At 39.1% G+C, this 26,289-nt stretch overlaps 1 protein-coding gene across 1 annotated transcript; it reads right to left on the bottom strand.

The window, feature by feature from the left end:
• Window positions 1-14,845: 14,845 nt before the first annotated feature.
• On the bottom strand, window positions 14,846-23,565 carry obst-A (obstructor-A). Its single transcript, XM_067781351.1, has 4 exons — window positions 23,409-23,565; window positions 17,657-17,848; window positions 17,383-17,586; window positions 14,846-15,369 (listed from the first exon to the last, which is right to left on the bottom strand). The coding sequence occupies exons 1-4, from the start codon at window positions 23,476-23,478 to the stop codon at window positions 15,113-15,115; spliced, it is 723 nt and encodes a 240-aa protein (XP_067637452.1). The 5' UTR covers window positions 23,479-23,565; the 3' UTR covers window positions 14,846-15,112.
• Window positions 23,566-26,289: the final 2,724 nt, after the last annotated feature.

Genomic DNA, 26,289 nt, shown 5'->3' with positions numbered 1-26,289 from the left:
TAATGCAGATCTCTTGGAAATTGTAACAAAAGCGGCTCCCGCTAAACGCGCCCTCAAATGTTTGGATCGCAACGAACAAGCACATGAACTGCTTTTTTTTTTAAGTTTATTTTATTTAATATATACTAGCTATAAAAGAAACAAATAAATTTTTGGTTACTGTTTGTTAATAAATATTTCAAAGTTGAATTGCAACTAAGAAATGTTTCAATCGAGTAACTCGTTTTTGATTTACAGCTGCATATGTAAAGCGCAATATTAAGATTTTCTCCCCTTTTGACAAATTACCACGCCCATCATAAGAAAAAGTAGCAAGGAAGAGTGAGGACTTTATGAGTTGAGTCAACCACGAAAAAATGGCCACAATATAGACCCCAATATCTGCGGTCAATACTAAATAATTGAGACAATTAATGACTCCTCAAGAAATTAGAGAGAACAAACATTAAGAACGTCCTTGTTCCGTCCTTTTTCATATACATAACTCTGGCTCATCGGCTTAGCATTGTTCACACGAAATACTCAAACAATAGTCTTCTTCCCTCAACAAAGACAGATAATATCAAACCATTTTTTCCGCTTGCGGTTTTAACTGCAATATGCAACAAAAGAACATACTGACAGGAAGTGCAGGACATGCAGGCCCACACACAAATACAAAAACGAAAACCACCGAAGCGGCGAGATGTGAGGTGTAAGCAAAATAATGGAAAATTACAGGAATTAAGTACCTGAAAAGTGCTAAATTGTGCACTCAACTAAATAATAATGGCTAGGAAAGGAAAGGAAAAGAAAAAAAGACTCAGCGAAGGGTTAAAAATATCCTATTTAAAGAGGGAGTGACGTCGAGCGTGTTTGTGTTAAAGGACAAAAGTGCGGAAATGTTGAAGCAATGAAAATGTTGTAAGTGAAACCGCACGCTTCAGTACTCAACGGCGTTTCTTTATTATGGAATTTTTTCGAGGATTTTTTTTTTGGATTCTAAAGAAAAACAAAATGTGTTAGCTTCTTTTAAGCATCATACAATTTCTCGCCAAATTCCTTACCAATGCAAATGGAAAAGAGTAAAAGTTCGATCGGCACATGTTCATTACATTTAAGAGCTCACCTTCCGTCTTTTACATATGTCAAAGTATTTAGCGCAGTGGTTGGAGGTATTAATATACCCACCTGCGCAAGTCAGGCAACTAACTTCCAGGTATATAAAGTGACATGATAAGCCCTATCCAGATATTAATTAGTACGCATTGGTATTAGGAACTTAGGATACTACCCCAACTGTCGTAGGATGAATCTATAAGCACGTCATTTCTGCTGGTCAGATAGTCTTGTTAATGAAATCTGAAATTGTGCCGTAGTGCCGAGCCTCTTTGTCATCTTTTCCTGACTACAGTATTCTGGAAAGATATGAGATTTCTGATGAACCTTTGGATGATCTGCACAAAAATCCAAATCATTGATGATTGTGAAAACTCTGCTTGTTGTAGCAGCAAAAAAACTCCGTGAAGGTTTACGGAAGTGTAATTGATACAGGCAGTAAGTACACTGCAGGATGGATACACATCTGGCACGCGGTACTACAACCTTGTGATACAAGCCCCAGACCGCTGCCCTTGTCAGTTGGGCAGAATGATGGATAACTCGTTGAAGGCTTTTATATGTTAGACTACTGTAGTGTGCTACCCATTTTTACTTATTAAAATGCCCGATACCATATATCTAAGCCTGCATATCTTGCATATGGAAAAGCCTATTCCGTGCTACTTTATTTTTACTGATTGTGTCTAGAGTTTTCAATGCTCTTGTATGAAGGAAATCTCATTTCAAGATCTGCAGAATGGAGATTTCAAATTCCAAAAATTTCAGCTTAAGGCGAACCCATATAGATGTTCTCATATGCCTAGGGCAGATCACTATTACGTTCGATTAAGGTATTGTGGTTATCACTCAGCACATTTAAGTCGAATGACTTGATACGAGCTAAGATTATTTATCTTTAAGATAGGCAACCCATCTTAGACAGGCCGGAAAACACCAATTCGGTACCAGGACTTATATTATACAACAACATCACGATAAGGACAATCTCCGAAGGTTTTGGATAGCCTCGCCTGCTAAGGAACACTATTCGCCGCGGGCAGATTAAGTTTACAATTGGGTTAGAGAAGCTGTAAACTGTGGCTGGCAGACCCTTTAAATGTGTGCGTTACACAACCTCTTGAATAACTTGGGTGGTTTAGTCGGCTCTTATCACAATCGTCACGTTCTACAAGTCGCTTATCATACCTATCCTGATGTATGGCTCGGAGTCCTGGACGGTGCCGAAATAAGATGAGATGGCTCTTGGAGTGTTCGCTTTGGAAGTTTTATGGTGCTGTTCATGATGCCGACGACGGGTACAAAAGAAGAGTTAACAATGATATATTAGCTTTACGCAGATATGAAGATAGTACATCGAATAAAAGCCCTAAGGCAATGCTGGCTAGACTATGTTATGCGAAATGACAGCTATTCAGTCGACACCGCAATTTAGAAGCAAAGGAATGGAAGGGCCTCCACTGAGTTGGAAGATAAAGATGGAAGAAGACTTGTTCTGCCTTGGTGCTCTCAATTATCGTCAGTTATCGCAAAATCAGGATAGCTGGCGTGACTTGTTGCGAAGCGGCCAAAATCGATCTACCTTATGTCCTGACTTGAGATCTGACAGTTCTCACGCCTCTATTAGCCGATGCCATGAAGTCGCGAGAGCATGACACGAACATAGGAGGTTCTCAATCGTTTCTGCCTGCAGCCGGCACTTCTAACATGTGCTGTTATTGACGTGGTTAGATCTCGTGAATGACTGCATTATGATTTGCTATTTAAACCAACAACTGAGTATATAATTCTCATCATCACACACATTTCAACGTTCCCATTGCTTTTTATTGAAAGTTGTCAATGTGTTTGATGGATGAAGCGTTCATCTTGACGCTCCCCTCTTCTTTTCCTTGTCCCTCTCTTCTTTTTATAAGTCAGTATTTTTTTTATTGCGCAATCGTGCGTTTCATTAATATTGGATGGACAAATGTACCTGCTCCTTGAGCACATAAAAAATTTTCTATTGTCATTTGATAGACAACCACGAATTTTTAATCCTATTATGCCTATTATACTCTTACATAATCCAATTTTCCAACAACAAAGAAATTCATTAATTTGATCAAGAGCGTTTTAGTGGGCACATTCACTTTATTACTCCTTACTGTGAGTTAAACTCCTTTTTCAATTTTACAAAATAAAGGAAAGCATAGTTCTATCGGAAATGTCAATAGTCTGTCCGCTGTTAAAATCTTGACAAGCGCGCCGAGAATATAACTATCCGCGCGTTTAGTACTTGGTAAGTAAATACGGCCGCGACTTTCGCTCGCGCTCCCACAGTGATCGTGTTATAGTTGGAACGTGCAATCTATTTACACTTCTCAAATTACAAAATTTATTGTTTGAGTTTACTAAGAATTTTTTCGGAAGCTAGAGAAATGCTTAGTTGTGTGGTTTCTAAAACAAAAGCCTACCAAATTGAAATCAATACAATCGCCATACGACTTTCAACCCCTAAATTTCCCCAAATATCAGCTTACCGCGACAATCATAGAAATTGCTTTCATAAAGAGTCTTCCTGCATTTTGGATACCAGCTAAGCTAGTATAGGCTACTCGTAGCTCAAACCTCGTCCACCCCAGACCACATTTTTGCTGATTCAAAATGGTGTTATTAACTTCTTATTTTGGAAGAATCCAGAATGTTAGTGTAAGCTTAAGCGCTACACTGTAGCATAATAAGGGAGCGATGTAAACGGTAGAGTTAATATGAGCGAAATTAGACAGCATATCAAGTTAAGGCAAGGAAAGGAAAGGAAGGGAGAGGAAAGTGAAGATAAGAAATCAAAATCGAAACCAAAAGGCGTATTATCAATTTGTTATCGCAGAGTTAACGGTTTGTAATCGATGAGTTGTCGGTTTATTATCCATGGTTTATGGGCGTGTCATCCATTTATTATCAATGAGTTATCGGTTTGTTATTGGTGTGTTATAAACGAGTTTCGATTTTTCATCGAAATGTTTTAAATTTCTAATATAGCCAAAGGTAGTAGCTAAGTTTTCGATTTTGTATTGCCGAGTTATGGAAAAGTTATCGATTTATTATCGAAAAGTTATGCGTAGTTTATCGAAAAGTTATGTTGTCAACAAGTTATAGATTTTTACTGTCAATTCGCCATCAAAAAATTACCAAAAGTTATAAACAGGCTATCGATTGAGCGTGTTAACCCTTTCTCATCAACGAGTTATCAGTTTGTTATTGGTGTGTTATAAATGTGTTTCGATTTTTTTCGAGATGTTTTAAATTTCTAATGATACCAAAGGTTGTCGCTAAGCTTTCGATATTGTATTGTCGAGTTTATTGAAAAGTTATCGATTTATTATCGGAAATCTATGCTTTATTTGTCGAAAAGGTACGTTATCAAAAACTTATCGATTTTTGCTGTCGATTTGTCATAAAAAAATTACCAAAAGTTATTAACAAGCTATCGTTCGAGCGTGTTATCTATTTTTTATCGAAAAGTTATTGATTAGCTATTGAAAAATTATCGATTTGTCTTTAAAACATTTCAGATATATTGTCTAAAATTTATCGGCTTGTTATCTAAGAGTTATTGATATATTATCAAAACGTTATTGATTTGCTATTGAATTATTATTGATTTTTTATCGGAGTGTTTCTCAACATACGCAGATAAAACTTTAATATAATATCGATATCTTATCTATAACCCTCCGATATAAATATAAGAAGCCGATGAACAGCGATAACAAGCCGATAGCAAACTGATAACTCACAAAAATAACAAGTAAGGAAGGCTAAGTTCGGGTTTAACCGAACATTACATACTCAGCTGCCCAATTGCAGCTTGCAAAACTTTTAAATTACCTTTTTTTAAAAGGGGGCAGTGCCACGCCCATTGTCCAAAATTTTACTAGTTTTATATTCTGCGTCGTAAGGTCAACCCACCTACCAAGTTTCATCGCTTAATCCTTCTTTGGTAATGAATTATCGCACTTTTCGGTTTTTCGAAATTTCCGATATCGAAAAAAGAGCGTGGTTGTAGTGCGATTTCGTTCATTTTAAATAGCGATCTGAGATGAGTGCTCAGGAACTTACGTGCCAAATTTCATTAGGATACCTCAAAATTTACTCAAGTTATCGTGTTTACGGACAGACGGACGGACGGACATGGTTAAATGAATTTCTTTCTTCGCTCAGATCATTTTGATATATAGAAGTCTATATCTATCCCGATTAGATTATGCCGTTACTGGGTACCGTTATGCGAACAAAATTAATATACTCTGTGAGCTCTGCTCAGCTGAGTATAAAAACCGATTCCAATTGTTAGGAAACCCAAGAAGCTCTTCTCAAAAAGCCAGATATTGCTTAATTCTAGTAATGTTGCCGCTGATGTGTTCAAATTTCCACCCTCGAGGCGAGCGCTTATTTACTTACTTAATTGGCGCTTAACCGTTTAAATGGTTAGTGGCGTCCAGCAAGGCGCACCAGTCGCTTAATTGTTGGTTTAACTGGCAACAATTGGTTATACCAAGGGAATCTAAATCGTTTTCGACCTGGTCCTTCCAGTGGAGTGGGGGCCGCCCTCTTCCTCAGCTTCCACAGGTGGGTTCCGATAAAAAGACTTACTTAGCCGGAGTGTCATCTTTCATTCGCATAACATGGCCTAGCCAGCGTAGCCGCTAGTTGGCACTTCGAACTTCACGATCACTTGGTACTTACACCCTTTTTAAGCACTTCTGGATCCGGTTCTATCGAAATCATATGATAAAGTGCATCCTTTGTCGCAATGCTAATCTTCAAATTTACTATTTGATGCTTTACTTTATCCCAAACTTAAATTGCTGAAACTTTTCTGCACCCCAACGTTCTACAATGGTTATATAAACAAACAAAAAAAAATGTTACAATGGCTACGGAAAGATATATTTGACGCACAGTAGATGTGCAGAAACCATGGAAATACGTATATTGTTGATGGTTTCAATTGATGGTCCTTTGCCGGAAATAGTAACGGTACGTTTCGGTTACTAAAAGTATTAAGGTACCGGCCCTGCCCATATCGTGAGCGACTTGATTATCTCGTCGAACCTTCTATGACATCCCATCCGTTTGAGCGGACTCTGAAACATCAGGTTATAGTATGAGCGACGTCCAGTGATAGTCAATTATTGTCCGATGAATGTTTAAGACGTTTTAATAGCTCAGCGAACTAGTTTACCAAGTCCATGTCGTGAGAGTGAAATTGGGGCTCTGCTCCAAGAGACATTTTCATCGCCAGGTGCCCTATTGTGCAATACATACCTACTCTGAGACCACCTTTTGCCAGCTCCATTTTTAAGAAATTGGAGTTCGGTGTATTCCATTGACCCCTGAGTGAAAGGCTATGTATGTAAAATAATTTGGATAATGATCTCTTCCAATTGTTCTAACTTTACTTTCAGAATTGTTAACGTTGGGGTTGCAGTTAGCTATTGGGTGCGATGATTTAATTAAAATCTCAATTATCGAAAACTATTTTGATGTGAACGTTGATGAGTTAATTAAACGAGTTTTCCCCGAAGGTTTCTAAGAAAAGAATGAAAATGAAATAAGATATTCTTTTCACGGCAAATGCAAAGATAGAGAGTTCAAACCAAATGCATTAGAAGCATTAAAACAGAAGCGTCCAATGAAGGTGCGAGGGTTGTTGGGCATGTTTTTAGATCGCAAATATTAAGGAAAAACGACAAATAAAGGCGCGTTCGGTCGCTTGACACGTGACCTGAGATAATACAATGCTCCATTGTATGTGTTGTTATTGTTATTAGTGGATATATAGATAAATATTGTACCGTTAGTTACGAGGAAACAAAGCACACCACAGCACAACACAGTGGTGCTTAGCTACATCAATGAATGACAAATTAAGTTTTACAGGGACTCACCTCGGGATGATGATGATGCTTATTTACTCACGCCGATGGTGCTGAAGATGGCTACGACATTGGCAATAAGGCAAGCGCACTTGATGAGCTTCATTTTTTTTTTAGTTCAAATATATAAAGTCGGCAACTCGTTTGTTGCTTTTGTGTGCGCTTAGCAACTGACAACTAATCTAAAATCATCCCAATTGTGTCCAACTGTGATAAGTGTGCACGCGCAAATGGAAATACATGGTGCTACATTGAGTTGAGTAGGCATTTGAAAAGTTCTCATCGGAGAAACAAATATGAGGTTTTATAAATCTTATAATGTTTTTGCTGATGCGTGGGTGAGAAGCATGGTTGTTGTTCAACGTAGATGGGGCTACCCTTGAAGTAGGCTATATAAAAGTTCTCCGGAAGATTTATGGTCCTTCCTGTAATGGTAACAGCGTGTTTCTATGGAGATTTGATGAAGAGCTGCATAGATTAGGAAAATTAAGGTACTAATGCTGCCCCCAGCAAGGTCGTGGAACACACTTGTAAAAACTTTAACCAATTTGTACACCTAATGTAGCGCAGGATGCCTTCAACTTGAGCTGATCCAAGCTCCGCTAGAAAGCCAAGCCAAAGAAGTATTTGTTCAGCCATTCTATACGTGTTCTGGATAGAGTCATGCATCGACAGAAGCCATTCGTTGGGATTCAAATGCGTATATCCCGTCAGACAGTGTACTCTTAAAATTCCTATCAGTGGACCTAAGGGGAGACGACTGAGATTGAATCAGGAAGCTGTTTTGGTTCTCATTTATGCACACCTCACGGGTGGGTATAGTGCCGCGTTTAACTGAATTACCTAGGTTCAGAGGCTTTCCTCGCTAAAATTCATCATCAACACAGCTCCCAGTCTTACCACTGCTTCAACAATAACAACCACAGTGAACCGGCAACCACATCACTATTGTGGTGTGGCTAGTTCATTTAGCGACTGTCTGTATTGTTTTGCAACCTTTGAGAGGGTGTTCCTGCCTTGAAAAGATTTGATCGTTCCTTGACTGTCAAAGTACATTGCATCGTGCAGTCCTCTTTATGGCTGTTAGGTTTGCTAAAAAAATAACCTACAATAGCGCGGTAGCCTTATACTTAAGGAGAGCCAAAGATCTTTTAAATAAATACCACTCCCGCATTCAGTTTCGAGCCATCCGTGTACGCTGCCGTAGATGCTGGACATAGATTGAAGATATCATAACATGTGTGCGCCCTGGGATTCTAATAGGTAATTTGTTGTCTACAGGAAGGATCGGAGTAGATATTTTAGTCAAGATGACGAAAGTGTTTCGAGATTGTGCCCAGAATGTTGGTATGTGCAAATCTAATGTCGCTCCAAGGCAGGACTGCATTCGGTATTACCGCATTACATCTCGCCTGGAGCTTACCATACATTTCTATTGGCAGAAGGTTGAGTATCAACTGTAGAACCTCTAGAGTGTCCCAAGTATAAGCATTTCGGCTGACCACTGCACCTTAGTCAACCTGCTGACTGTGCTATTTCTTAAGAGTGGCGACCACCAAACCGTAATGCCATATGATAGAATGGGTCTTATGACCAGCATTTCTGGATCTGTCCTCGACATGCTTGTTCCAGTTCTATTGACTGTCTAAAATAACTAGGAGTTATTTAAGCTCTGGTGAGTGTTCGAGCCATACCGCGTTTAATCCCGGTGGTTTGAAAGGTGATATTTTGTAACGTCTGGTGAATTTAACCGTCTCAGTATTCGCAGAATTCAATGCGAGGACGCTTGCGCTGGATCACTTCTCTACGAAAATTAGTGCGGTCTGCAGTGTCTCGTCTGGAGTCTGAAGATTTTTTTCGTTACTGGCAGAGCGATATCATCCGCGTTAGCGACAACGTGGCACCTGGTTCTTTTTATTTCAATAACTTTTAGTTTCCACAGTAGAATAATGAGCAGTGTACCTCCTTGGGAGTGCCCCTGAATATGTGCCGTTATATGGAAGTGTTTTCTAGGTATGATGGGATAGTTCTTATATTTTTTTTTCTTAGACATTGCTCGACGAGTTTGCAATAACGAGTCAACTACGGATTGCCGATGGACACTGCTAATGCTCCTTCTATGTCGAGAAGTTTTTCCATGTCCACGTTACTCCTAAGCAGCCTTTCCAGGGTTTTTGTGGGGGAAAGACGTAAGGCTTATCGACCTGAAATCATAACGATTTGTATGTGAAGTCCGTTCTCGTATGTCTATGAAGACTATCCTTGCTTCCGTCCAGCTTTTGGGAATTTGATAGAGACTAAGACAGGCGTTACAGATTTCCGAGAGCATGGGGTATAGAATTCCATATGCCATGGGTAGTTCTGCGTGAACTATATTTTCGGGTCCAGGAGATGCAGTTATACTAAAACACTTTTCTTATATTCTGTTTACTCATCAAAAAGTATGAGTCCCAGTTTTTAGCTGCACCCTGTATGCATGTTTGTATGTTTATGCGATATGCATTACTGACATCTGTTAACTGCTGCGTGACAGTAGGCAGCAGGCAATTGAAAGCTGACAAATACATAATAGAAAACATACAAAACATTCATTTTACCGCAAATAAACAACAACAAGGATGTTCTGTGGCTGAAAAAGGATGCGCCATTGGTTTAAGTTGTATGGCTACATGAATGAATGAATTAACGAAGTGGCTCGTATGATCTGTAGATGGGCGTGTGCATGTGTTTGTAAACAAAATAATAATGTCATTAACTAATTTAAGCCATTCAAAAGAGTCCTTAGCCTCTTTCGGTATCCTGCTTCACAAATTGTTTGTGACTCCTATCTCTATTTGACATCGTATGCAAAATTGTTCACGTGTAATGAGCTAATAATGTCATCAGCATAATATCATAAAGATAAGCCACAATAAGCATACGGGGTGTGGGAAGTTTATTATTATTATTATTACTAGGCCTGGCTCTGTGACTTTTGTGTAGATCTATTGTGCATGACCTTTCAGCCTAATTTTGTATCTGGCTTTTGGTGTATCTAAGTACCTCTTCAGGCTTTTTACTCCATATCACATAGGGATTAAGAGCCACACCACCTAGACGTGAGAGTCTCTGCCTAGCCAGAGCGACGCATTCGAAGGGAGTGTGAACCGGCCTTTCATCATCAAGCTCACAGAAACGACAAATTTGGGTATCGGATAGATTTTGCTTACTTAGGTGATATCGTAGACCACAGTGTCCCATATAGTACCCAATGAGGATTTTTAAGTCCTCCCTGTTTAGATTAATGAGTTTGGCTGATACTTCCGTTGCCGGAAGTATAAACAGTTTGGTCTGTCCTTGCCCTTGGCAGTCAATCCTGTTACGTCTGAATTGTTTAGTTTCCAAGTTACTTATAGTTTTCCTGGTGTGTGCTTTTGTAAATCCACAAAAGGGCTCCGTAGAATGCTGTTATAGCACCTTGCTTTGCTAGGTAATAAGCATGTTCATTACCTTCATGTCCCTGATGTCCGGGAACCCATCCTAACGAAACCTTGTTTTTGGCTCCCAGGTCATTAAGGATTTCAGTGCAGTCATCCAATAGCTTACATGTAACTGTGTAGGATTGCAAGACACGCAGGGCCGCCTGGCTGCCCCATATAATAAAGATGCTCTTCGATGTTGAGCCTCTCCGCAGACAGAAATTCTCTACCACAGATTTCTAATGCATGGATTTCTGCCTGAAATATGGTGGGATAGCATCCCATTGGTATCGATTTCATGAAGTTCGGCCATAGATGCTAGCTCCCGTTCTTCCGTCACCGAATTTCGATACATCTGTGAACCAGACCTCTGAGTCAGGGTCATTATAGGGATTTCCTGTTTCCCGGTGGGTCCTGTCCAAAATGGACATTTAAAAGTTCCGTGATATTCTGAGCTTAGGGGAAATTACGTCACGCAGTTGTAATGTGGGATTTCCTATGAATTTTCTTATTACTTTCATATGCACTATCATGTTTGCTAACTTCCTGTGGGAAGATAAGTGAAGATGTTCTTTTGTACTTATAAGCGTCTCCTACTAAACCCATTTGGGATTAGAGAGCAGTCTTCTGTCGTCTACGCTTGGACTTATTTTCTCTTGTGTATTTTGAATTAGAGCAATAAACTTTATAGGTGGGCTGAAGTAGGATACAAGGTTAAGACGTGACTTAAAAGACCAGCTCATTTTGACTTTTGCATACCACAGATCCTCAGTTATTTCAGTTAGCTTTGAGTGGTGCTAGTTAGATGACATTGCGTCATTGCTCCATTTAAAACTTTTCAGAACTAACGTGCATAGTAGTTCATATGCTGTTATTTCCACTGTTGATTTTTGACACTTCACTTTTGCACAACTTTCACTTTCTTTTTATAATCACTTTGAAAAGCAGAATTTTCTTTGTTTATTTTGTGAATTGACTTGGAAGTCTGTTTTTGAAACTTGCACAATACAAATTTTCATAAAACAATAGTGAATCATATGAATATTTAGTTTGAAGAACTGAAAACTACAGCATAATATGCACATTAGGGTGGAACAAAGATATTTCACATATTATTTACAATTAAACTGAAAATTATATATTTTTTTCTAAAGTAACTGATTTTGCTTAATAAAGACCACTAAGGGCCGGTTTCATCATTACTAATTATATAACAATTTAACTGGAGTATAGCAAGCCTACACATAGCTTCAGTTCAGGGTAACCAACTTACAGCCAAATCGATCATTGGAAATATTTTGTAGAATCAGGCCAGGTTTTTCAGTAGTTGGTTAAGCTAAGTTTGCTTAAACTCTAGTCAAATTTACACTCCAGTTAATCTACTGAGCAGTTTTTTAGTCACAATTTAAGGCCGCCTTTGGGGTAGGCTTTTTTGTACGGAAACATTGGCTTTTTATTATCTAGATAATTTGTAGATACAACAACTGGATTTTGCTAACCCAACCAACATTTAAAAGATATTGCACCAGCAAAATATATGTCTAGTTCCGGAGGTGATATCCAACATCATTATCTTGTTATTCTTAAACCAAATAGTTCTCAAGTTGATATCCAACTTCATTCTCCAATCACACTATCCAACCATTGAGACATTTTGTGAAATTTATAGTTCTCGAGTTGGTCTGGAAGGTCATTAGCATTTTCAAATAATGAACCAACCTTTGGGAAATTTTGAGAAATGTACAGGACTCAAATTAATATTCACCACGTTTCTCTAGTTTATATCCTACACTGGATATCGCGTTGAGGTGAAGTTGAAAAAAAAAAAATCTCCAAGGTGGTACCACCAAAGCCAACAGCTGTTTATTGTGAGAAATAAACACCTGATTGATAACAGTAATGAAGCGTTATTTATCAAAATTAAATCATAAATATTTTATTTTATTTTCGTGAAAATACTGTAGTATTGGAATCTTACAATTGTGTCCAATCAAAGAACCAGAAGTTGGGAACTGTCATTTTTCAACTTAAGAAATAGCATTTTTGGCTTTATAAAAAATGACCTATTTTGCTGAGTACACTATAATTCTCAAGTTTAGCCACTGTTTCGTAACAACTCTTGAGATTTTAGAGGTATGCTAGTTCTCAGCATGAGCTCTAATGGTACTCAGGCCTAAATGCTCGTTGGGTATATTCGACGCCATTTCGAACAAACGCAAATCACCGATAGGTTAACTAGATTTTAACCTTGCCAGATCGGCCGCTTAAGCTCAGCTTAAACTTCAGTTAAATTAGACTGAAAAACTGCAGAATAAGTTTAAGCGTAGTTTAACTGACAAACTGAGTTGAACTTGTACTGAAAAACCGGTTCTAAATCGCAATAGTCTATTATAATTACACAAAAAGCAAAAAACAGCTGACTTTTGTTCATCAAGATATTTCAGACATTGAGGGACTAGTTTGCGTTCAGACAGACAGACTGATATGGCTAAAACTACTCAGCTCGTCAGGCTGATCATTTCATACTTATTGGTTGATCTGCATGAGGTCTGAGATTCGTGACAAAATTATTCTACTATTTCATTTTTCTGAAAGGTATAAAAATTAAGAAATGTATTTGTGTGGCAGTGGATTTCTAAACGAGGTGCTCAACTTTACTGTCGACTGGTCTTATTCACTCATCTAACCCGTATATGGAGGAAGATGTGTAGAAGTTCAAAGAAGTGGAAAAAGCTTCTGATCGTGAAAGGGTGATTCTTTTTCATGCGGTTTAAGAAGCTCACTACTTTCGGTCACTTGCAGCCAAGTACACCCTGGGTACAAACTGAGCTCATGCGAAAAGGCGACGACATAGCTAAACCCTTCACTAGCAGGATTTAATCACTATAAGGTGCTGCTGCAAGCGGGCGCCTATCTGCTCTCTGAGAGCACAAGTAAACCCGACTGAATGAAGGAGCAGTGAGAGCATATCTCTTAAGTACCTCGTACCGCCGCTGACGAAAAAATTGGTAAGCGGCGACCATAGAAAAACAACTGGTACGATGAAGATTGCCACGTTGCAATCAGAAAAAGTACACTGACTACATAGCTACTTTAGAAGTGAACGCAACAAGAAGATTATCTGAACGCTACCGCCAGTTGAAAAGACAGAAGCACTTACGGGGAAAAAAAGCAGAGGCAGAAAAGCATGAGTGCAAGGAGCCTGAGCAGCTAGCCAGCAGGAATAATGTCGGAAATTCTACCAAAAATAAAGTTTGGAGCCCGGGGAAAACTCAAACGAAAACGGCCACTTTTGGCAGTCATAATTTCGAAAAAGTAAAAGACTCCGTTCTAAGCATTAACCCAAACAAAAACATCAGCTTTGAAATTGACTGAGTAGATAATTGAAAAATGAAGTCGTCTCTCGGCAAACGAATGTCATGCTCTACAAATCACTTATCGTACCCGTCCTGCTATATGGTGCAGAGCTATGGACCATGACGACATGGGAATGTCCGAGAGAAACATTCTTCTAGAAATTTATGGACTTTTACGTGTCGGCGACGGGGAGTACCGAAGGATGAGCTGTACGAGCTACGAGACACTAACATAGGCCAGCGAGTTAAAAAACAGCGTCTACGCTGGCTAGGTCATGTTATGCGAATGAAAGATGATGGCCCCGCCTAAAAAGTATTATAATTTGAAAACAGAGGAATAGGGCGGCTGGACGGACCAGGTGAAAAGCGATGTATTTGACCAATTGGTAAGTTAGTCCAACAAGGAAGCGACTAGCGCGCCTTATTGGGAGACCATAACTATTTAAACTGTTAAGCGCTAATTATGTTAGTAAGTAAGTAAGCCAAACAAGTAAATGTTGTGAGAAATATCTCATGAAAAAATTTAAAACAAATTTTTGCTCAAAAAAATGAAAAGTTTTGGGCAAAAATAAATAAATTTTACTCACAGAATTGAAATTTTCCTCAATTTGAAGAAAATTTTGTAAGAAAATGCTTTCCTCGTTTAAGGTAAGTAAAAGAACATTCCCACATCCCTGGAATTGCTCTAAACCTTCGTGCAGTGTTTTTGGGATAACAACTTCAGCGGTGAATCAGTGAGCATTTACATGTGGTTCGAAAGGAGTGGTGGAGTTGGGTGCTGGTCAAAAAGAGTATTGTGGGATATGAAAGGTGAAGCGGTGTTTGACAGGTGAGTAGTTAATGGTGGACCGGCGTATGATGAAAGGATGAGTTTTGATCCGTGCTAACTTTTGGCTTTTTCGATACGCTCTATTGTATTGAAGGTGCACTAACAAATTTAAGTAAAACAAAATAATGCGGGTATGTCATAAGCACTCATCCAATACTTAATATACAGGGATATATACACGACTTAATATTACAAAATTCTTTGTTAAAAATTTAATTTTCTTGCTGAACAATCCAAGTGAAGCGACAACTGTCGAAACTACAAACAGCTTATAAAAGATTGTTTAACGACTTTTTACATGATAAATGAGTCATTTGTGAGTTGCCCATGTTTTATGACTCTTTAACACGATAACAGTATCAACAAAATATGAGGCACGCATACACATGCACATATTAATATAATATTTTTTTTTTGTTACATTAAAGCTTTAAAATATTTAAACGAAGCTTATTTAGTCTTCTCATCAACATCCTTATACCAATCCTCACAGCCAGGCACATTCTCTGGAGCATCACACATTCCAGTCTCTTCATTGTAAACTTCACCCAATTGGCAAGCGAGATCACGTGGATCTTCACCGTTTAAGCAAACGTGGAATTTTTGACAATCTGTAGGATGTGGAAATTTGGGGTGTGAAACCACTTGACCTCTTTCATCGTTCTTTGGACGATCCTTGGGACACACAAAGCCGCTGGTTGATTTTTCTGGAAGAAATATAAGGAAAACCAAAAGTTAATACTTAAATGCAATTTGATGAAATTTTCTTAATCCTATAGAAAGACAAAAGCAATTGGCTGAACAATAGAATAGGGCCCTACCACTGTTTCAAGAACCGGGTACTTTTCGGATGCGCGTGCCTTTGTGGTGCCGGGTACTTCTTCATAGCCGGGTACTATTTGCCTCCGAGTAGGTTTTTAGAACCAAGTACTTTTATGAAAGCGGATATTTTATTAAAACCGGGTGATTTTCCAGATCCGCGTGGCTTTGTAATGCCGGATACTTCTTCATAGCCGGGTACTATCTGGCTCCGAGTAAGTTTTTAGAACCAAGTACTTTTATTAAAGCGCATACTTAATTAAAACCTGTACTTTTCTAGATCCGCGAGCTTTAAAAAAACCGGGTACTTCTTAGGATCCGGGTAATTTAAAAAAAAGTACTTTTAAAGAGGCGGCTATAGTTTCGGATTCGGGTACTTTTTCAGAACAGGGTACTTTTTCGTATCCGGGTTCTTATTGAACAACGGTGTTTTTGTGATCCGTCTACTTTTTCAAGGTTGGTTACTCCTTTACATCCGGGTACTTCTTCAGAACCATGTCATATTTGGAACCGGATACTTTTTTTGACAGGGTGCCTTTTATAACCGTTTACCTTTCGTGCATATTTAAAATCGGGTACTTATTCGGATTAAGGTACTTTTCCAGAACCGGGACCTTTTTTGGATCTTTGGGTACTTATTTTGTATAGGATGCTTTTTTAGTACCGGATACTTTTTTAAAACCAGGTACATTTTTAAAACCGGATAATTTTTCGGAACGGGGTGTTTTTTAAAAACCGGTTACTTTTTTGGAGCAGTGTACTTTCGAAAAATCCGGTAATTTTTCCGATCAAGGTACTTTCTCAGAGCTGGGCACTTTTTCGGATCCGCGATAATTTTAGAACCGGCTACTTTTCCAAAACAGAGATCTTTTTAGATCCGGGTACATTTAAGAAATCGGGTACTTTTCGGATACGGGGTCTTTTTATATACTAAGAGCAACAAGCCACTCTGCCGTAGAATGCACATAAAATGGTGGACTATACTAGCAGTAATAAGCCACTAGCTCTAGGCCCAAAGGAGAGTTACATACAATAAGGCCATGCGACGATATTTGAAGGCATGACGAGGGGACGATTAAACGGTGTACCGACACCGATCATATCAAGGCGGTTTTTGGCTTCCAGTTGCAGAACATAAGTTAGCCTTCAAGGGAGGAGGAAGGCCTAGGCAATGGTAAATGCATAACAATCAACACCGACGGCTCGTACATTGAAAAAGAGACTTGAAGCTGCAATACACTCAAAGCATCTGCAGATAAATCAATAGTACCAACTTCCTGACTCCTCTAGTTTCTTCCAGGCAGTGTATTCAAGGCATCTGCACGTCTTCCTTTGATAAGTCCCTGAGCACAGCGATATTGAAGGAAATATATCTGCAGATAACGTGACCAGGAAAGGTTTCAATATGGACATAACTAAAGTGATCAGCTCCGAACGACCACCGCTGGGTTATATCCTGAGATTATATTGAGATTACTGGGTTGTTTGCGAGGCCTCAAGATCCTTATGGTCATGTTTGGACAGAAAAGATACTAGCTTCTTGCAGAGGTTGGGAAGGTGGATCTTTCACACCTACTTACACCAGAGAAAGCAAGTGGTTTGCTGAAGACCATTAGAAAGTTATTCTGTTGGACAAACGTGTAGACTGATAGCACTCCGACAAAACCTTGTTTTTGGCTCCCAAATCATTTATGACTTCAATGCGTGTATTTGACATAATGAGGATACTCTTCGAGAATGAGCTTTTTCGTATACATTCTCTACCACAAACTTCTATTGCATGGGCGTCTGCCTGGTATCGATTTTTTGAAGTTCGGTACATAGATGCCAGCTATACGTCATTAAGTTTTGATTCATCCGCTAAGCAGACTATCATACTATAGCTTGCCTCTTCTACTTACTTTGTGCGGTTTCACAACCCTCATGCTTCGCAGTATCTGGCCAAACGCAAGTTCCAGCGTATTCATCAAAATGTAGACCAGTAGTGCACTTCGTTTCCAAAGCATCGCCTTCGATACAGTTATAGAAAACATCACAGATAGCAGGATCTGGATGCGCGAAGAATCCATTTTTACGTGGACAAAACTTAGTGGACTTCGGTTCTTCTGCAAAATTGAAAAGGCGTTAAAAAATATGTCTAAACTACAAGTTAGCCGAAGTTGAGATGAAACTTACGTAATTCTGTACGATCTCCACAGTCTACATTGAAAGGCTGGTCACATTTGTTAATAAGTTTATTGGTGGGATCAAAAACTAAGCCATCGGGGCAAAGCTTCTCTTGCGCTACACCATCTTCGCAAAAATAGTATTTATCACATTGGATTTCGTCCGGGAATTGGCCTTTAGGCTTCGGGCACTCAAAGTCGCCTGAAATGTAAGAATTGTAAATAAAGATGACATCAAAAGAAATAAAAGGAAAATCTTAACCACACTTTTTCTCCAAGCCTGCATAATACATGTGTACATTAGTGTGACCCAAATCGATGTTTTTTCTTCAAATATCTCAAACTCAACCTCTCAATCGGCAAAACCATAGCCAATAATTTGTTTAGGTCTAGATACTGGCGTCGTCGGTGTGGTATTTAAGCTGTACTACATACGGCCGGACTATGCATTTGGCTAAGGGGCCTGCAAATTCACCGTTCAGCTTCATAGGTGAGCTGCGCGACGGCGTTGTCCAATAACTGCCAATCGCCTAATCCACGGTACTATGTGGACCATGTCTATTTCATGATTTTCAGCCAGAAAGTATGACAGCGACGGGCGCTACAGGTCAAATTAGAACGCTTAGCACATTAGAACGCTGAGCCCACCTGCTGTAGAAGGTCTTACGACCAAAAGAATTAATGGCGATGTGGACACATGAACAGGATTAGCCTGGTTTATTTGGTCCATTTGAGGGCAGTGTGGTCACCCAACATCCAATAAAAACAAAAATACTGTGTTCCCGGTCATAAATGTATGAAAGAATAGATGAGCTGGCGTCTTGCAAAGAGATCTCATAGAGCACTATCACTTTAATAGCTTCAGGGACTGCGTTGAAGGCAGTTCGTTGAGCTCTTCTTAACATGTTACTCATGTAGCTTGCTTCTACTCTTTACGACTATATTATTAATCCGTTGGTTAAGATTGAGTGAAAGATTTTGGTGCAGGCTTCAATTTTCCAATAAGGGAAGGCCTCATTTAGTCGAAATTGGTAGCGATTAAAACTTTTCCAGATCGTATTTCGAAGACTTCGCCCTGCAATTGATGAAGTCAACCAATTCCGTAATCTGATGTAAACATTTTCTTCGCATATGCAAGGACCACCCTTATGCGCATGCGTATTTTACAAATTTGCCTCAACTAACTGGTTTGGAGTGCTAATATTGGTTAATATTTAAAGTTAAATATTGGTGTTTATGGCTTTGGTAATCTTGTTAAGTAATATTTTAAATGCAGATATATCATACACATATGTACCAATACATATACAGTTCAAAAGTACATTTATATGTACAAATATATTTTTCTCTCGAGTATCTTTGTTACGGATTGGTATATGCACAATTTGTATGCTAATTATTAACTTTTAAAATATTTTTTTTTATTAGTGAATGAAGACAAGTAAACAGGTTTTTGTTCACATCATCAATTTCGCAAGTCGATGTGCCATAAAGAGAAGTGGTCCCAAGGCCATACGAGTTTCAGTTGTATAAAATTCGTTTAAATATCTTAGATGCGCTCTACTCGTGAGTAACATCTCTTGCTCGCGCTACGACTTGCACCATGCCGACTTTAATAATCCTTAGCAAAAACAAGTAAGGAAGGCTAAGTTCGGGTGTAACCGAACATTACATACTCAGCTGCCAAATTTCAGCTTGCAAAACTTTTAAATTACCGTCTTTTAAAAGTGGGCGGTGCCACGTCCATTGTCCAAAATTTTACAAATTTTCTATTCTGCGTCAGTAGGTAAACCCACCTTCCAAGTTTCATCGCTTTATCCGTCTTTGGTAATGAATTATCGCACTTTTTCGGTTTTTCGAAATTTTCGATATCGAAAAAGTGGGCGTGGTTATAGTCCGAATGCGTTCATTTTAAATAGCGATCTAAGATGAGTGACCAGGAACTTATATACCAAACTTCATTAAGACCTTAAACAAAGTACCACAAACTTTTTCGCCTGTACTTGACTCTATGGAAGGACAATTACTTCTAAGCTTGTGGATGAAAGCAGTGGAGTTCTTAATGATATGTTAATCAAAAACAAGGTTTTGTTAGAATGTGCTCCCGGACATCACTGACATGAAGGGAATGAAGACTACGGACAGACGGAACGTAGCCAAGTACTGCACTATAGCTATGTTGCAGAACCCTTCTGTGGAATCTTAAACACAATAACCGGGGCGTAGGCTGACCAAATTGTGTGTACTTCCAGCAACGAGAGTAACAGCCAAAGTTATTACACTTAGCAGATACTCTCCCATCTAGATAGGTTGACTCTTAATCCCTTAGAGATACTGAAATAAATTGAAAGCCTCCACATACCGTAAAATGCTAAAAAGTCAAGCACAATAGATCAAAATAAAGGTCGCGAAATAATAATTATAATAACAATAACAACTATAATATTCGTATACTAATAAAAACTAGTAGTTGTAGTTCTTAGACGCATCGGCATTCATTAGCATTCTTAAAAGCAATACGGCAAACGAAAATCATACTCTACAAGTTACTTATCATTCCCGTCCTGCTATATGGTGCAGAAGCATGGACCATGACAACATCAGATGAAGCGGCTCTGGGAGTGTTCGAGAGAAAAGTTCTGCGAAAGATTTATAGACCTCTACGCGTTGGCGATGGCGAGTACCGAAGAAGATTTAATGATGAGCTGTACGAGCTCTACGCAGACATCAACATGTCCAGCGAATTAAAATGCAGCAGCTGCGCTGGCTAGGCCATAGAAAGAAACGACTGGTGTGCCTTGTTGGACTGCCAATTAAATAAGTAAGTCTTAAGGAAACACATGGTTTCAGTCTTGTGTCAACTATTCTGCCGGGAGACAGGCATACAAATTAGCGCCACTTTTGATCGCCTCATGATCTTAGCTGTGTTAAATTTTTGGGTGCGTAGAACAAGCCTAGACTTTCCAGACAATTTACTATGTACATATCTTCAAAGTTCTTACCCAGAATAGGGTTTTGTACTCTAACACTTGCATTGATAGTGCTTTTATGACAAACCCTGCTTCATTATATGCATTTATCAACTATCTGTATTTGTTGTCATTCTCCTTTTTATTGCCTTCTGATTTTATTGTTGTAATGATAAGAACACTACCTTAAGGGTTTTGTGGATTGCTATCGATGTCGAGGTGGTAACGAGGTGGAATCCTCGAGACACTTTATGCTTGCTGCTCAGGTTTTGTAGCAATAGATATATCTTTACTGGGTTCCCGGTCTTAAAGGGATAAAAGGTAACGGAAAGGCCGACGAGTTGGTAAAGGAGGGTGCAACACTCGCTGAGTCGACGATAGACGTCCCAATCCGTTTGGGAGAAATCAAAAGGAGACAGAAGTTACATATGATCCATCAAGCAGGAAAGGCGTGGACAAAAGCGTGGGACTTATAAATTTCTAATATGATTTGCAAAGCCTATGATATTAGACTCACAAAGTGAATCATATCTCTGAAGAGAGAAGACTTAAGGTTCACGATAGTCATACTGACGGGACACTGCCAACGGTTGAGCAAGTTCTGTGTCCGTGTCCTGGCCATGTGAAGGCTCCAGCTATTAGGGCGGCAGCGTTGCCAGACCTCGAGGAAGCAATTAAGCTGGGTCCTAGAAAAGTGCTAACATTTGCCAAGAGGACGGAGTTATCTATAACACATGTCCTGGCACTTGATTACGGTTCTTCCGTTTGGTCGTCAACAAATTCTGGTAGCACTATGGACACAGTCAGTCTATGTGAGGTCTTTATTGAACGGCTAGTTCAACCTAACCTAAGCTTGTCGGAAAAAGGAGAAATAATTTCGGTTCACTAGGATCTGAGATTGGTTTTATTCGAATCAACATCGTTCGCTAGATATACAGTTGACGGCGTTACGTTTAACATATATCCAACCATACGATATGGTCACTTCTATTCAATTATTTTTTTTGTATCATATTTAAATGTCTTATGAGAGTTCGTCAGCAGTTTTTAGAAGTCTCTTGAGGAAATCGCCATGGTTTTCTGTTATTGGAAAAAAATATTGCTGTAGAAAATTTAGAACCTACAGCATTGACTCTGGAGCGAGCAGATTTTTATCAATCGTACATACATATCTGTACAACCTTTTGGGCACATCACAGTTGCAATAACATGCCCTGAGTACGCTTCCTTGAACCCAACGGCAATGTGGACACTCCTTATTCTATCTTCCTCCCTATGTGAACTGTGACCGCACTTCGAGAAGCACTAGGCGCAATGTTAAGGTTTGCTATTGAAACTGCTAAGGCATATTAAGGAGAGGTTTTTATAGTCAACCTGTACCAAGGCATTTGAATGCAATGGAAGCAAAGTATGAGCAAACTATTACTTTCACTATTACTATTTTCATTGTTTTTTTCACACACATTTTCTATTTGAAAATTCGGCTGAGTGACACAGTGATTTAATCAGTCAAGATATAAAAAGTATTAAAAAGAGGGGAAGAGGAATCATCTGGGGCAGGGGACCGGTTAACTTGTTCACGGATGGGTCGAATTTGGACGGAAAGGTTGGTGGGGGGGGGGGGGGGGGGGGGGTCCTTTTGTAAAGAGCTAAATGTAGCCGCAAGTTTAAATTGGCTGATCCCTGCAGTGTATTCCAAGCGGAAGTTGCTGCGATTAAGGATGCGGTGGATGAAATGCTATCCATTGCTACTACGGTTAGGGAATTTAACATCTACTCTGATAGCCAAGCGGCTATCAAGGCCTTGAGTTCAACTACAGTGCGATCTAGGGTAGTCTGGGAGTGCCTGACCTCGCTTGCGATTGCATCGAACTATTTTATAATTAAGATTATCTGTGATATCCCGAGCAACTGTCAAGCGGATCTCGGGGATTTAGGTCTGCGTCTCGAGTCAGCTCAGAAACGTTAGGCAGACACCACTTCTTGCAGGGTAGCAAGATCTTTCTGGCCAGAAGTGGATGGCAGGAGGTTTTCCGAAATAATTGGGTTCACTAAGGCTCACCTATCAATGTTCATTGGGGTTTTGACAGGGCACTGTCCCATGGGTATCCATGCGGAACGTTTCAATATGCTGGAAACTCCATCCTGCTGCAGCTGTATGGAGGATGATGAGGTGGAATCATGAAATCACTTTATGCTTCATTGCCCAGCTTTTGTTCGAACAAGGCGAAAATACTTCGGTCACGACTCACTTGGATCTCCCGCGGATTTATCCAAGGCTGAGGTTGGTATCATTAGGAACTTTATCGCTGCTACCCAACGATTCTCTAAGTAATCGTTATTCTATTGTATGTGGTATCACAACGGAACTTCATGTTTTCCAAATAAGCTTCCCTTATCACCGAAATATGAAGGCTTGTGCTCACACTTGTTTTAAAGGCTAAGAAATGCTTCCCGAACTATTCACAGAATCGGTCTGCTGAATGTCGCAGTTTTGTCAACGAGAAAGTTAAAAACAAAACTTCAAACTTAGATGAAGCGCTTGGACGGTTCAACATATATACTGAGGTTAGTATCCTCAAAGTTTGACACATCATATAGGCGAATTATCATTAACATTACAACACACCTTGAAGTGCTTAACAATGAGCTTTGTAGGTAGATACATTGAACAAAGGCGCACCCGCTGCATCGTCGCACGGCACCACTTACCAAATCTTCGTATGTTCCTCAAAACCCACTCACCTTCCACGAGCAATATATGACACATTTATATATAGAAATCACACTTACTTTGTTGTTTTGTTGCTGCGTTACATAGCACTAAACTACCAAGTAGAAAATACAGGAAATATTGTTTCATTTTATTTTACACTCGATTCGTCAGATAAATACAATTTTCAGTCTTATCGCCCTTCTTCTGCACTGCACGACTACTAAATATGAACTGTTTTCATTTGTCCACAAATGCTACTTTTGAAGACTTGCATTCAGCAAATGCCATTTAGCATAATTCGTAAACCTGTTGTCGCTCTTTCTTAACGTGGCTTAGTCACTTTAAAAGCCAGTTCTTAAGAAAGTTAAATTTAGTTACACTGCAGTTAAAATTTTAGTAAGCTTTGGGAAGAGCAATAGCTAGCAACTGTTGTTTGCTGATTACTAACGAACTAGTCCGAAAACGAACAAACTTGTAGTTTACGAATATTGGAGTACCCGACCACAAAAATAGAAAGTTTATTGGAGCTTCTTGTTCTAACTCTGTTGCCCCAGCAAGTTCTGTGTTCGTGTCGTACGATCGCCAGGCCAAGGCTCCAGCTGTTAGGGGCAGCAGAGTTGCTAAATATTGAGGCAGCAATTAAGCCAAGTCCTAGAAAATTTCAAGTATTTGCCAAGAGGACGGAGCTATTCGTCTAACAAATTCTGGTAACACTATGTACATGTTCAGTCTATGTGAGGTATTTATTGACCGACGAGTTCAACATAACCTAACCTGCTGGCCAAGGCGGACAGATGTATGTACGAAAATGGTATAGACTACAGAACTATAAGCCCCAACATTCTATATGCTTACGGCATTAGAGAGGCTATTGGATAATAACAGGGCCAAGTCTTTTTAACCCTAGAAAGATAACGTTATTTTATTACCCTAGAAAGATAACGTACATCTGAGAGACGTGTTCAAATTTAAGGACTAGGGTCCTTAAAAAAACTAAAATATTTTTTTTTTGTTTTTTTTTAATCATTTACTTGATATATATTGACTTGTTTTAAATGCTTTTTAAAGAAAAATATTGTTTTTTTAATATATTAGAAATTAAGTTTGACTTGTCTTGGACTTGCCCTTACAAAAATCAGTCTTTTTCGAAGGACCTTAGTTTATAGCAAAAAAATTAAAATATAATACATGTTTTGTACTTAAATTGAGTGAATTAACTGTTTTAAACTACATATACTTTAAAAAATATTAGCTAAAATTACCATTTTATTCAAAAAATACATATAAAATTTGTAGTCACGTAAAAGATAACGATACGTCTCCTAGACGTATTTTTAAAAAACAATCGTATATATTTCAGCAAACAAAAAAGTTTCTACTGGAAAACACCCCCACTGACAAGCTGGTAATGGTGGCTGAGAAAACTGAGAATGAGAATGTTCTCTCTTTACGATTGAGGGAGACTGAGAGCAAAATTAAAACGACGTACGTCTCCCAGACGTACGTTATCTAACTACGGTTAAGGCACAGTATGCTTATACAAAGGTAATTTCAACTTAAGTTACCCTACTTGAGCTCTTTTGTTATGTGGAGCGATCTCTCTATTACAAACAGTACTCCCTTGCTGCCTTCTTAGATATAGATAAAGCTTTTACAAATATTAAGGCCAGTGCCATTGTCAATTCCATGAAAACGGCCAGAGTTGATAACCACATTTGTGAATGAATGCAATCAATGCTGGAAAACAGAACTACTCAAGGTCGACCATATTGGACATACACGTCGATGGCATTACGCTACCGACTGTCTTACACCCAAAAATTTTGGGTGTGAAGTTCGATCAGGATCTACATTTTGGTGAACATGCAACCGCAATTGTACCTAAATCCAGAGCCGTAATAAAATCCTCAAATCTCTTGCCTTCAGCACTTGGGGTTAAGACAAAGAAACGCTCATTACCACTTATATAACAATTGATCGGCCGATGGCATGCTACGCGTCCCCGATATGGTCGCCAAGCCTAAAGTTGACCCACTTTAGGAAAATACAGGTCTGCCAAAACAATGCCCCCAGAACTGCTACGGGCTGTCTTTTTATGTCCCGAGGCCACAAACTACACAATGAGGCTAGACTTCTCCCAATTAGGGAGAGAAATGAAATGCTGAACAAACAGTTTCTGAAACCTGGACATCCCAACAGACATCTGATTGATGAGGCCACATCTCTCAAATGCCTAAGAGATCATCACCGTAAGCATTATGAGGAAATACGGCACCTGAGAACATAGCCGTATGAAGCAAAAAATCACAAACAGGTCCTCAGTGATATCCACAAACAGGCGTCGGTCCTCAATGCCACGAACTACCCGGCGAATCAAGTGCTTAAAGAAAAATATGCAGAACTCGCAGAAGCGTAACGCACTCTCCCTTGGGAAAAGCGCGTCACTCTAGCTCAACTTCGATCTGGGTGCTGTAGCAGGTTAAACTCTTTTTACCTATCCAGAATCAGGGATGATAAATGCATCTTTTTGTACCAAACGAGGAAAAAAAATGTACCAAATCATCCAATAATGTACCAAAAGTCTTCGGATGCGCATTTTAACCAAACTAGAGTTATATTCTGCTTCTTTATACAAAAACTGTTTTTAGTAAGTACACTTTCTAACACAAATTAAAGGTAGTATAATAGGGAAATCTGATTTGTGAAGAAATATATACTTTTCCAGTAAAAACAAGTAAGGAAGGTTAAGTTCGGGTGTAACCGAACATTACATACTCAGTTGAGAGCTATGGTGACAACATAAGGGAAAATAACCATGTAGGAAAATGAACCGAGAGAGACCCTGGAATGTGTTTGTATGACATGTGTATCAAATGAAAGGCATTAAAGAGTATTTTATGAGGGAGTGGGCCATAGTTCTATAGGTGGACGCCATTTAGGGATATAGCCATAAAGGTG

This window comes from Eurosta solidaginis, chromosome 4 (genome assembly GCF_040869045.1).
Source record: "Eurosta solidaginis isolate ZX-2024a chromosome 4, ASM4086904v1, whole genome shotgun sequence".
Classification (NCBI taxonomy): domain Eukaryota; kingdom Metazoa; phylum Arthropoda; class Insecta; order Diptera; family Tephritidae; genus Eurosta; species Eurosta solidaginis.
The sequence above is the reverse complement of the archived record's forward strand: the minus strand, read 5'-3'. Positions and strand labels throughout refer to the sequence as shown.

Bases quoted from the DNA above. Each gene is read 5' to 3' on its own strand.
- obst-A (XM_067781351.1), bottom strand. From the start codon at position 23,478: ATGAAACAATATTTCCTGTATTTTCTACTTGGTAGTTTAGTGCTATGT. The intron at 17,849-23,408 runs GTAAGTGTGATT...CTTACATTTCAG, and splicing joins CGCAGCAACAAAACAACAAA to GCGACTTTGAGTGCCCGAAG. The intron at 17,587-17,656 runs GTAAGTTTCATC...TCAATTTTGCAG, and splicing joins TGGAGATCGTACAGAATTAC to AAGAACCGAAGTCCACTAAG.